Source organism: Mus caroli, chromosome 19 (genome assembly GCF_900094665.2).
Source record: "Mus caroli chromosome 19, CAROLI_EIJ_v1.1, whole genome shotgun sequence".
In the NCBI taxonomy this organism is placed as follows: domain Eukaryota; kingdom Metazoa; phylum Chordata; class Mammalia; order Rodentia; family Muridae; genus Mus; species Mus caroli.
Genome location: NC_034588.1, coordinates 46,864,188 through 46,878,361, shown reverse-complemented (window position 1 = coordinate 46,878,361; position 14,174 = coordinate 46,864,188). Strand labels below are relative to the sequence as shown.

The window sequence follows — 14,174 nt, the reverse complement described above, 5'->3', positions numbered from 1 at the left end:
ATTTCCCTTCAGAAAAGAGCAGGCTTCCCATGGACATCAACCACACATGACATATCGAGCTGCAGTAAGCTTTATTGTTCAACGCCTTCTTATTAAGGCTGGATAAGGCAACCCAGTATGAGAAAAAAAGGGTTTGATTAAGGCAAAAGAATCAGAGACACTGTTAGGAGTCCCACAAGAAGACCAAGCTATAGGACTGTAACGTAGGCAGAGGGCCTAGGACAGGTCCACTCAGGCTGCCTGGTTGTTGGTTCAGTCTCTGTGATCTGCTGTGAGCTCAGATTAGTTGATTGTGTGAGAATTTTCTTGATATGTACCCTCTGGCACCTACAATTCTATCTCCCCTCTTCTGCAGGATTCCTGATGCCTAGTCTTTACGATCTAGTGCTCTGTCATTGTATACTTCCGACTGAAAGGACAGAAAAATCGGAGATATTAAACTTGTACATGTGAAAGCAATCATCACAGCAGCATCTGCAACACAGAGATGTGTGTGCTCCACCCACAGCCCGTGGTAGGAAGAGGAATTAAGGCTGCTTACATGGTGTATCTCATAATAGCTGTCAGAGTTTACCCAGTGCTCTGTTACACCATGTTATATTAATGATGTGGTACATTAGTTATGAAAGGAGGGAAGAAATGCCTATGCAAACATAGAGCCATTACCACAGGACCAGCAATGATAAATGTAATGCTCTCCCAGAGGGGTTGAGTTCATAATCTATGACAGCACACAGCCTTCTCTCCATCTATCATTCTCACGGTCTATCTTCACTCATGTCTGCCCCTGATGTGCTCCCATCTCTTCAACTCCATGGCTCCCCTTTCGCTTGCTCTCCTCATGTACTCTCTTTATTTCTATCGCACTAGAATGCAGAATCACATCCTTTAAAATTGGAGCTGAGACGAAAGGATGGACCATCTAGAGACTGCCATATCCAGGGATCCATCCCATAATCAGCCTCCAAATGCTGACACCATTGCATACACTAGCAAGATTTTGCTGAAAGGACCCAGATATAGCTGTCTCTTGTGAGACTATGCCGGGGCCTAGCAAACACAGAAGTGGATGCTCACAGTCAGCTATTGGATGGATTACAGGGCCCCCAATGGAGGAGCTAGAGAAAATACCCAAGGAGCTAAAGGGATCTGCAACCCTATAGGTGGAACAAAAATATGAACTACCCAGTACCCCTCAGAGCTCGTGTCTCTAGCTACATATGCATTAGAAGATGGCCTAGTTGGCCATTAGTGGAAAGAGAGGCCCATTGGTCGTGCAAACTTTATTTGACTCAGTGCAGGGGAATGCCAGGGCCAAGAAGTGGGAGTGGGTGGGTGGGGGAGCGGGTGGGGGACTTTTGGGATAGCATTGGAAATGTAAATAAAATAAATACCTAATTAAAAAAACAAAAAAATATAAAACTACAACAAAAAAACCAACCAAACAAAAAAAGAAATAAATATTTTGCAATAAAATAAAAACAAGGAATTCACCTCTATGATGAAAGATTGACTCAAACACAACCCCAAAATCAAGTGATAAAATAAAAAGGTGTGTTTTTCATTTCCCATTATCACACTGACCTCCGCTCCTAATTAGTGACTAGAGGTTCAGAAAGCAAATTAGCAATGCCTTTAAAGTCTTTTTGAAGAAAGACACTGCCTTTACCTGTTGCCAAATCCCTCGCACCTCATGCGCAGAACTCGAAAAATTCTTTATAATCAAAGAAAGTTTGAAGAATTTGAAGACTGTTGGAACCTTTATCTCCATGATGAAGATAAATCTAATTTCCTTCTGCTCACCCATTTCTATCCCTCCTATCTTCCAGACCTTATCAACTGAATTTCTCTTTTCTCCCATTTAAAGTAAATTTGGGCAATAATTTCTTAGAGTATTTTGCAGAGGTTCCTATACCAGAAAATAAAGTCACAGAACGTCTTCATATCACAGTAGTAACCTACTGTGTTATGGAGGAGGAGTGGCTACATGGATGGTTGAGCCACTCTTACTGGGGGCTTCAATATGTCTAGCACATGCAAATATGTGTTTTGAATCCACATATTTGAAAGTCACTTGTTGTTATTATTGTTACAGCTGTTGCAGCTGCTACTGCTGCTATTATTTGATACAGGATCTTGCTATGTAGCCTAGGCTATCCTCCAACTCATAATCTTTTCCTGGTTACTGTATCTGTACTGAAGATAATAACAAGGCTGGTTATAAACTCTAGAAATTCTATTGTATGCTTAGGACTGTATTCTTATGATCCTCAGATACACAATTCTAGATGATAAACAAAGCTTCTCTTGTTACATTTTTTACAACCTTTTACTAAATGTGTGCGTGTGTATCATCCCAAGATAGCACTGCCTTTTCTGAGATGCTAAATGATAAAATAAAAAGGATTATTTTTTTACATTCATCTCTCCCACAAGAACTCTGTCTGTCTCTCTGTCTATCCATCTGTCCATCTCTTACCAGGCCTAGGTTAGAAGTTCCAATCTTTAAGGAGAATGTATTTGCTCTCTAGAAAACTTGGCTTCCTTACATGTAATATGAAGAATTTGAATTTGTTCATCTCTAACTTACTTTTTATTTTCAAGGGATGCTTCCCTGAGCATAGTGCCTCTATCCACAGTTTCACACAATCTTATTATTGTGTGAAAATTATTAGATTGAAGTCTGTGTTTTCCACTATTAGGCAAGCACTTGACCTATATCCCCAGCCCAGTTATTATTGGAAACTATTATTAACATTGTTCTTTTTACAGCTGATATATGGAGCAATGAAAAAAGTTAAAAGCTGACATTCTGGGCTGGATATTTTGTTTATTAGTTAGACATTGCTTTCACAACGGACATTACCTCTATGGTTTTCATCATTTATCCCCCATTTGTATCATATATGGGATTTGAAGGCACACAACATTCATCCTCATCTAAATTGTTGGCAGATGATGTACAGGACACTGACAAGGGCATGGCCTCACTGCCCTAACTGACACCAGTCTCACATTTAATAGATAAACACCAGCTATGATCCAGACCCTATGACAAGATGTTGATTTTCTTATGAAATGCTTAAATCTCATAGTTTCTATGTTATATTTACAATTCAGCCTTCCAGAAATGTTCTTACCACCTGTAATATATGTGTATATATGTATATAATATATATTTGCATAATATATTTACACACACATATATAATATATTTATATATTACACATATAATTTCATTGTTTTCATCATTAAGATTTCTCAAGAGTTACTGGTATTTTCTTCCATTTAACTTTCTATCTAATCCCTAATACTTAGAATTTCACCAAACACACAGTAAATCCTCATTAAATTATTCCAGTTCAGAGTTAGTCATGTGTTCTTCATTGTGCTAAGTTGGAAGGATTCCTAGTAAAACTCAGCATAGAGTAGTAGATTCCATAGTAATTAACCTTCAGCAGCCCAGAAATATATAGGGAAATTCATAGATATGTCACAAGAAGTTACTAAACATTTTATTACTGTTTAGTCTTAGTTGTAATTTGTGTATATTTTCTGCAATCAGTATTTATAAGTACCTACCACATATCTGACTTACAATGAAAAAAACTGTCATATATTGGGTATGTGCTCATTTTTTTCTCCTTGTCTTGATCTGTTCGAACAAAACATTATTTGGAGATAGCTGTCTTCAAACATCAGAGTTAGAGTCTCTCGTGGGATGTGATTTCTGCAGGTTAGGTTATTTCCAGCAGGAAAATGCCCAGGAGTCAATGCCTTGAAGCTTCTGCCCGTGCTGCTCTCTCATCTGAAGTTCTTGATCCTTACACAGACAGTAAAGAAAGGAGAGGGCAAAGGTCATTTTCTTCTCGTTCCTTGGTTAACAAGGCCTTTCTTGCCCTAGCTGGATCGCTAGCTTCCCCTCTCACTCTGAGTACAACATCAGCACAGACACAGTCCTTCTGATGGGTCACTTAATTTTTTTTCCAGTCACAATTTGTTCACAGATTTAGTCTTCCATCCTAGCCCTGGTGGTAAGATGTCCAGCGTTTATGTCTGAGATGAGACAAATTTCTGGTCTATCTTCCACTCCAAGCAACCCTTCACTCTCTCTACATTTGTTATTAACTCATAAACTTCCTCAACACATAGATTTCACATTCTATATTGAAAAGGCTTTAATTTCTCATTCATATGGAGGTTGATTAATAATAATTAAAAGATCATTGCATAAATATATCTCCCTTATCGATACTTTGTCATCTGTCCCCAGAACTTACACAGAGATGCTGGCCATTTTTTCCGGCCTCTTCACAGTGAATTTTTTCTCTATCAGTATACACTTTTACTTGGGGTCTATTAATAGACAATAGCGCAGTAAATTGGAGATTTTCATGTAATAGACTGTAATAAAGTACTTAGAGATTTACTTCGTTAGTCTCCTGCGCTGATAAGGACCTGCCACCTAGATTCATTATCAGGCAAAATTATAAAGTAACTGAAACTATGATACAACTAAAGTTTAAAAATGATAAAAGAGAATTTTAATAGAACTTCACAAGCTCCTCTTTAACTGTACCCAGGATTATTTTAAATGTATATCTCTGAATCTCACTGGTCTTATGCCTCCTGTTAGAGACTCAGATGTGCTGTTTCCTTCAAATCTATTTTCTGAATCTTCTTGCACTGGGACTTTTATTTGGGAATCAGGTGCACTGACCTGGCCATGGTCCATGGTATATAGACTCTCCTCTTCCTCTCTATCCCACACACATTTAGAAAACAGAGACGGCAAAGAGTAGGAAAGTGTGGCAGGGTCTGACGTAGCCTGGAAATGTAAATAATGACGTAAGAAGCAAATTCACTCAGTAACAAACAAGCAGTATGGAAGACAGTGAGGGTAAATAGGTGCAGAAGATATGTTTGGGTCCTGCGCACACCTATGCACTTACCTACTCATGTGGATTCCCTGGAGTAGACACTAAACTTTTATCCACCTGGTAACCAAGAAATATGTACGTGGCCCTGGGTATGTGTGACTGTAAAACAGGTATAGAAAGGAAATATTTACTGACAACAAATAATAAATAGAGTTCTAATTTTACCACTTTTAAAGACAAAAGAGAAAGACATACTGATGACAAAGAGGTGCTTGTTTTGGCAGCTAAGACTTAAGTCTTTGCTGAGTATGGGTGTGTAGCACTGCAGGACACAGAGCACCACCAGCGGATTTCCAGAAGTGATCCATATTTTGATTTCACAATCATCCATGCTGAAAGCTAGACTTCACATAGATTTGTAACACAAAACATCCCAAGTATATTTATGCTCATTTGAAAACATGGTTATGCATCTTCTCTATATCAAACCAAAATTCATTTACTGTTTTTGTTACTGTTTTGTTTTGTTGTTTTTGCTGTTGTTCTGCGTGAATTTTGTGTCAGCAACTCAAACAGAAGTTTGTTAAATCAATAATTTGAATATAACTCAATCCAAAGATACATTAGTGTAAGACTTACATGTTGAGGAATGATGGTAGGACACTGGTAAAGCCTATGTTTTCTGTATTCAGAGCAGAAAGCATACAGTAAAGACAGTGAGATTCTAGCAGGCTGTAATCTGGAACAAGGGGGGGTTCTGTGTGTACTATCCATTGACACTGTGTAGAATACGAGCATGTACAGTACAGAGTGTACATCGTGTGTGGTCGGGAAGCTGGCAGTGAGGTTATGCAGTGCCTCCCTTCTGAGCACTTTAAAGAACACCTAAGATCCACCTCACATTTGGCTTTGACTCAATTTTTGGTTATTGTACTTTCAGGAACCTTTCACTGTTGCCAATTTTTGTGCCCCCCACCTTCAGTTATGTAATGTCAGAGAAGGCCAAGAACCATGGCCAGGGCCAGGCTCTTGAAGTGTGTTGCCTCCTTCCAATGCTATGATACAGTAAAAGTTTTACTTCTGCCAAACAGTTTGTGCAATTCCTCACCCTTTTCTTACACACAGCTCTCTCTCTCTCTCTTTCTTTCTCTCTCTCTCTCTCTCTCTCTCTCACACACACACACACACACACACANATATATATATATATATCATGCACATATCATATAAACATGTGCACAGTATATGCATACACACATACTGCATGTACACACACATATGAACACATGTAGCTATCACATGCAGACTCACATATACACATGCACACACACCATATATATACATTCACACATGTGTATACACATGTGCACATACCACATACACTCACACACACACACAATTTATGAAAATAAACTCTGCATAAATGGCTTCTGGCTTGAGGAATAAGAATGACAAGATGCAGACTTTGAACACAGGAGGCTTATGGTTGCAGCCCACGCTGATTTCTCAGTAAGCCTGTTATACACAGCAAAATCATCCTAATTTTGATTTGTGTTGTCTACTTACTGGCTTCTTTATTTGTTCAAAGGGGATAGCTTTGTTACTTGAAAAGCAGTGTGGTTGGGTGAGATCTAGACTAAAGGAAACGAGAAGAAAGCATCTTTCTTAGTCTAAAGAGAGAGGTTAAAAGGACACCCAGGCCGCCTTTCTTTCACACAGCTTGTTTTTTTTTCCTGGTTGCACAGGAGAAGAGACCTTGAGCTACGCTTGTTCAAGAGTAAAAGTTGCAGCCATAGCTCGAGAGTTCCTGACAGTGTCTGCTTTAGAAACTATCATGACAGGGAAAGAGCCAACACTTGCTGCCCAGAAGGAAATCAAGGAGTCCAGCTCCTAATATCTGCCAGGTGTGTTGCTGCCTCTGCAGACAAGATTGTTTGCTTCTGAGGCAGCATTTATGGAGAATGCCTATGGGTACATGAATCCTCCATCAAAATCAGGAAAGCGAAAGCAGGGCTCTCCTTGCCGCATGGCCTCTATCCCTAGGCAGACCCCTGGCCCTGGGTGATGTTACTGCATTTCTAAATCTGAATAAGTAGGTGCTATCCAGTCACAGTATTTATTTTTTAATACCTGCTCTGCAGTTATCTACTTCAGGACATTTTTTGTGGCTCTGCACCATTTATTGAGCACTATATTAAAGTGGGATCACCCCAGACAAAATGCCAGGAGGATGATAAACTGGTGACATTTCTGAGTTCCTCAGTAGAAAATGTCTACAAAGGCTGCATCATGCTGACTGTATTTCACAGGGCTGACACCGCGCCACTAGCATTCGTGGTACACCGCACCAGGCTGGATCTAGCTTTCTCCACATGCTTGACTTTCCTGATCCTGAGGGTTTTACCCTGAAATAGCTGTCAATGGGAGCAGCATCTCGAGATACCAGATGAAGAGAGGTGCTAGGCCACAGCAGGCTGTTTCCAGCTTTTATCAGTCAAGCACACATAGCACGATGAGTAAATTTACCCTTCACTTTCCTATTTGATTATATATTTTCTTTATTCCATTTTCTCCCTCAGTGCTGAGGATTGCACTCCGAGCTAAATGCCCACCAGGCAAGTGGTGTACCATTCAGTCACAGCCTCAGCCATACTTTCTTAACTGCATTCCATGTTACCTTATGACTCACAGAGTCAAATGCAAAGACTTCCCATTGCAGAGTGAGTGGTGTTTGATGGTACTGTCTAACAGTGCTTACCGTTATTTGTATTGTTCTACTTTGAAAACCCCAACTCTCTTGACTCACTAATAGATGTCTATGTGGAGAATTGTCTTTTTGATCTCAGGCTAGGCTTGCTGTTTATATATAAGTGGAAAGTGCAACGCCCCCCCCCCCACATATATATATATCACTTGATTGAATATTCCAGGAGATTTGATCAAGTTGCTTCCATAGTCAACCTGGACTTGGCTGCCTTTGGAGACTCTACCCTCAGGAAAAGAACCATTTTTCCTGGTTGTTGCAATGTGTCTTAGTCAGGGTTTCTATTCCTGCACAAACATCATGACCAAGAAGCAATTGGGGAGGAAAGGGTTTATTCAGCTTACACTTCCACATTGCTGTTCATCACTGAAAGAAGTCAGGACTGGCACTCAAGCAGGTCAGCAAGCAGGAGCTGATGCAGAGGCCATGGAAGGATGTTCTTTACTGGCTTGCTCAGCCTTCTCTCTTATAGAACCGAGACTACCAGCTCAGAGATGGTCCCACCCACGAGGGGCCTTTCCCCCTTGATCACTAATTGAGAAAATGCCTTACAGCTGGATCTCATGGAGGCATTTCCTCAACTGAAGCTCCTTTTTCTGTGATAACTCCAGCTGTGTCAAGTTGACACAAAACTAGCCAGTACACAATGGCACCCCCAAATGTTAGACCCCCTTTCCTTTTAGCTGTAATTCTGAACTCTTAATGAGAAGAATGCCGTAGCTTCTGATTTTATTCCCTAGGAGCGTGGAATGCTGAATACATGAATAAGTGAATTTTGCTTTTCATGTAAAGAGTGTTACACATTCACTTTTTCGTGTGACTATTGATCTGTGCAAACAAATACTTTTTAAAAATTAGGTATTTTCTTCATTTACATTTCCAATGCTATTCCAAAAGTCCCCCATATCCTCCCCACCCCCACACTCCCCTACCCACCCACTCCTACTTCTTGGCCCTGGCATTCCCCTGTACTGAGGCATATAAAGTTTGCATGACCAATGGGCCTAAACAAATACTTTTTATACATTACTGTGAGAGGTCTCCCATGCTATCTCTGAAAGTTTATCATACCACCATTGCTTTTAGCTTCATGGGTGATTATTAACTTCCATACTCATCTCTTCCAATACCATGAGACAACAGAAAAGAACAAAACCAGCAGTGCATCTGAGCCCTTGCTTTAGAACCGAAGGATACTTTGGGTGGTGTCCTCAGAGCTAATCCAGAGACCTCACATCTGCTAGACTTGTGCTCAATCTTTCTGTTATGAGCTAACCTTTCTTATCACTCACAATATTGACCAGGCTAGCCTGGAACTTCTGATCCTTCTGGCCTTAGGCTCTCAAGTATCTGTGATGGTAGGCCTGAAGTACCAGTCCAAATCAGGTCAGAATTTGTGTGTGTGTGTGTGTGTGTGTGTGTGTATGTATCCCCAAAATATTATTTTTTACATTAAAAAATATTTAAAATATAAGCATGGTCTAGAAGTCTTCAAGGGATAACTGACTCTAAGTCAGAACTGATCTAGGAAAAGTGTGTATAAATTCAGTCATTTATAACAGAGATCCAGCAGTAAGGGTTGTGAAGGCTGAAGAAGGAAGGGGTTGGAGGATTCCAGACAGAGATACCACAGGACACAGTCTTGAAGAATGTAGTCCAAAGAGGAAGAAACTTTTATAACTGACCCAAGGTAAATTAAATCTTTAAATAATTTTGGACCATTGCTGTTTCATGTTTTATTGAAGCATTCTTTCAGAGTCTCCAAGATGGAGCAATATCATGTTTTGTAGAGCAAATACTAATGACTATACCAGTATTTTCCATGTCTTTACTGTTCACATAAACATTTATATAATCTCATAGAAGAGGTTGTTTACATGTGTCCCTGTGTGCATGTGTGTATGTAATGCACACTGACTGTGTGGTACACGTATGTGAGTGTGTAGTGCTCTTAGTTATCACTATATATGTAGGTGCCTGCCACACAATCCTGTTTCTTCCTCTATTACTCTCAGTCATAATTAGTGCCTGGAAGCAGGGCCTTGAAGGTTGAACATTTAGCCAAGGCTGACCTTGCCATGGAGCTCTCTGAGTCTGCTTTTCTCCACCCCAATGCTGTGCATGTTATGTGCATGTGAAGCCATGCTTGGCTTTTTACAGGGGTGGTGGGAATTCAAGCTCAGGCTCTCCTACATGTAGAGAAAAGTCTCTTACCCACCGAGCCACTTCCCAACCCCTTCATTTTCATTTTTAATGCTCATGGCTTGGGCTCTTCTCAGAGGGGAGACTACCTTTAGATTCAGGCACCATCTCAGTGTTGGGAGATGAAGAGCAGTACGTATGGGCCAGTAGTTCCCCTGATAATTAACTATAATGACAATGGAGAGGTCATCTTCTGCATGTATTCAAGCTATTTTCAATGATGCCAAGCGTTCAAATTCATTTTACAGGTTTCTTTGAGTGAAATGATAAATGCCTTATTAGAAAATGTCTGCTTCCTTGGAGAAGAAAGCAGGATTTAATGTTTAGAACATAGACTTTGAGTTTCAGGCCATGTATCAATCAGAGAAATCTTACTGACTGTGATGATAATAGGCCCTTAAGGAGACTGCTTTTGTGAAAATGAAGAACAGCTAAGCTACAGAGAGGCCTCAGACTCCGAGTTGGGGAAATTAATTCAAACAAAAAGAGTTCTGCAAATGCCCCCTAAGACACCGATTAAGTCGCTTCTTTCGTTGAGTCTGTTGACCTTTGTACTTTTCATTCTCTTGCTTCCTTCCTCTTTTGATCCTTCTTTCTTTCCATTTTCCTTTTTTTTTTACCCTTTTATATTCCACATTTACAATTTTACCATAATATGACAAGACCTATGACTATGAGTATAAATGGTTAAAAACAAAATCCTCGCAGTACCTACATTTGTCATATGCACATATTGATGTGTGTGTGTGCGCCCCTGTGTTTTATGTATACAAGTGCTTGGTGATGAGACAGGCTACTCTCATATCTGTGACACCCATGAAGTAAATTTTGTGTCAAAATCTATGTCACATGTTTACATAAAAGTAAATATTTGTTAATAGGAAATGCTGTCCTCTTAAGCAGCATATATTTAGCAGAAGTGGCTTTCAATTGTGTCTTTAAAAAGAGCCTGAGAGACCACAAAGGAGCTGGAGCAGAGCATTCCAAAGTATGAGCAGAACCACTCAGAGGCTCACCCAGGAGTGTGCAATGGATGTGGCACTCTAGGAGCCGCAAAGTCTTTCAGTGTGTCTCATCATCTGACAGCAAAAGTGAGATGAAGCCTGGCATGTGCAGTTTGAGGCTCCACATTAAGTCCTGAAGTGATGTGCACTTTTGAACTCTCTCCCTCTCTCTTCAAGGATGCTGGGGGTAGACTGTAGGACCAGTTTTGAAGAATTTGACTCTTTTCTTCATAGAAATGGAACCAATTAATTTTCCATGAATCCTGCTTAAAATGAAGCACAAATGTACTTACATTTATGTGATCCTGCTCTATAAAAATTCTAGGGGGATTGTGAGATTGCCTCTCTTATTTATATAACAGAACAATGATTTTTCTATTTGATGTGCTCTCTAAGGAGTTAAAAATATGTTTTCATTGACATCAATATCCAGATTTAGGACATACTAGGATGTGAGAGACATCTACATTTTTTGTTGTTGTTATTGTTGTATTGGTCCAGTGCTTTTGTTGAGAATGGTTGCTGCTACAGGTGTCTGTTTGTTTGTTTGTTTTCTGTTTTTAAAACTGGTTGTGTCACATAATGTAAACAAAACTTTATAGGATTTTGTAAATTTGAAGCGTCATACTTTAGTTATATCAATTTGCTCTGAGTCCCTGGGCAAGTCAACTATCTAAAGCAGTATGCTGGATATTTTCCTGATGAGTCCATCAAGTCTAATGTGAAGCTGGTGATGTGGTGGTAAAATGTATGTATTCCACTTACAGGACATGTTTCCAATCTGAGCTAAAGGACACAGAGTGTCCTTGTCAGTTCAGCCTGGCCATAGTCAAAGGATTCATGATTGTTTTTATTTCAAGGGGAAATTTTGCTGTCAAGCATTAGACATAAACAGAGTGGCTACGTTCCCAGGATTATGGTCTCTGAAACCTGCAGGCATTAACAGTCTGTGGGAGTCACTGAGGTATATGTGAAGTTATTAATGTGAAATGTTCCTTTTTATGTTTTGCCATTTTTCAGGTCTGTGATGGGGTCGAGCAAAGAACCAGACCTTGTGCATCTCGAGGCCAGGACTGTGGATGGTCGTAAGTAAATCAACTGCGTCCCCCATGTTCTTAGTGGTGTTAGTTTTGTCAGTCAGTTCTGAACCAAGTCTACAGCCGCAGGAGTGACCATCCAGGTCATTTGGGAATGGGAATGTTTTTTGTGTCTGGGAATCCAGAATTTGCCTAATAAATACATGAACTTCCACAGATTTATAAATCTACCTCTGCATATATACAGATTTGTTTTTGTTTGGATAGATGCAATAGAGGAACCATGCTAATCCAATGACTTTCCCTGATATAAAGTTCTAATACTCTGGATTCCCCCCCAGAGCAGAGTGACAGGCATGTAGACATGAAAGAGAGCCTCAGAGTTCCTCATAGCTATCTGCCTTTTGGAATTGATTTTCAAAAATATTTATTGTATTTCATGCACTTGAATGTTGTCTGCATGAATGTCTGAGCATCCTGTGTATGTCTGATGCATATGGAAGGCAGAAGAAAGTATTGGGTGCCCTTGTGTTAAGAACCATTCAAGCTACCATAATGGGTAATTTTACATCAACTTGACACCATCTAGATTCATCAGAGAGGACGGAGCCTCAATTGAGAAAATGTCTTCATAACATCAGGCTGTGGCAAGCCTGTAGGACATTTTATGAATTAGTAATTCATGGAGGGCCCAGTCCATTGTCAGTGTAGCCACTGATGGGCTGGTTGTCCTGGGTTCTATAAGAAATCAGACTGAGCAAGCCATGGGGAACACGACAGTAAGCAACATATATTTAGCAGAAGTGGCTTTCAATTGTGTCTTTAAAAAGAGGCCTCCAAGGCCTCTGCATCAGATAATACTTCCATATCCCTGCCCTACGTGAGTTTCTGCTCTCACTGCCCTTGATTATAATGAAGTGTGAGGGAAATAAACCCTTTCCTCTCCATCTTTCTGTTCATGGCATTTCATCACATTACTAGCAACCCAAACTAAAATATAAACCTATAATATGGTTTTCTGGAACCAAAACAGGACCCTTTGCAAAAGCAACAATGTTCTATACCATTGAGACATCTCTATAACTCCCCACCCTCAACACACACACACACACACGCACACACACACACATATACTGGCATGTGCACACACACTTTTTTATGAGACAAGTTCTTTAACTGTCCTAGAAGTGCTCATGTGGGCTCAGCCAGCTGGTAAGCAAAGCCCTGGTATCTACCTGCCACCATCTCCCCAGCACCAGAGCTACAAGTCTGAAAATATCCATGCCTAACATCTGTCAAAACATAGGTTCTATGGTTGGTGGTTCAGTCTCTGTGAGCCCCCGTGAGCCCAAGTTAGTTGACTCTGTAGGTCTTCTTGAGGTGTCCTTAACCCCTCTGACTCATTCAATTCTATACACTACTCTTCCACAAGTCTCCCTGAGGTCCACCTGATGTTTGGCTGTGGATCTCTGCACCTGTCTCTATTCACTGCTTGATGAAGCCTCCCAATTGGCAGTTGTTCTAGGTTCCTGTCTGCAAGCATAGCAGAGTAGCATTAATAGTGTCAGGGATTGGCTCTCTCCCATGGGATGGGTCTCAAGTCGGGCCAGTCATTGGTTGGCTATTCCTTCAATCTCTGCTCCATCTTGATCTCTGCCCATCTTGCAGGACAAAGTTGGGGTTGAAGGTTTTGTGAGTAGGCTGATATCCTCCTCCCTCTAATGTAAGTCCCTCCTGACTGCAGGAGATGGCCACTTCAGCCTCCAAATTCCTACCCCACTGGTAGGAATCTCAGCTAGGATCACCCTCATAGAGTCCCCAGAACAGCCCCCATCCCAGGTCTCTATCTAGTCCCATGCCCCACATCATTTTCCATTCTCACACCCAGACTGGTTCTCCTCTTCCCTCACCTGATCGCCATTCTCCTCTTCACCACCCCTCCTACCAAGTTCCACCTAGGCCCTAAACATTTAGAACAGATGTGTAGCTTAGTCTTCATGTGGGTCCTCTAACAGCTGCAACAGGGGCTGTTTCTGACTCTGTTGTCTGCCATTGAGTTCCCTTCCCCTTAAATGAACTGACAGGTTGGACCTGAGTGGGAGAGTTCTGCTGACCCTGGATTCTCCAGAAGTAGGTGGTACCCAAGGGATGTTTCTCCTTCTCTGAGAAAAAGGGGTAATTGGAAGAGGGACTTGTACGGGTGGGACTGGGAGAAGAGGAAGGAGGGGGCTGAAACTGGGGTGTAAAATATATATAAATAAATGAATGAATTTTAAAAATCAATGGA

At 40.7% G+C, this 14,174-nt stretch overlaps 1 protein-coding gene across 6 annotated transcripts in view; it reads left to right on the top strand.

Annotated features, from left to right (window-relative positions):
- Sorcs1 (sortilin related VPS10 domain containing receptor 1) overlaps window positions 1-14,174 on the top strand; it is a 522,478-nt gene that overhangs the window by 361,820 nt on the left and 146,484 nt on the right. For all 6 annotated transcript variants that reach the window (XM_021151490.2, XM_021151491.2, XM_021151493.2 and 3 more), the window contains one exon: window positions 11,871-11,935. In XM_021151490.2, the coding sequence (XP_021007149.1) occupies window positions 11,871-11,935 (65 nt within the window). The remainder of the gene's footprint in view (window positions 1-11,870; window positions 11,936-14,174) is intronic.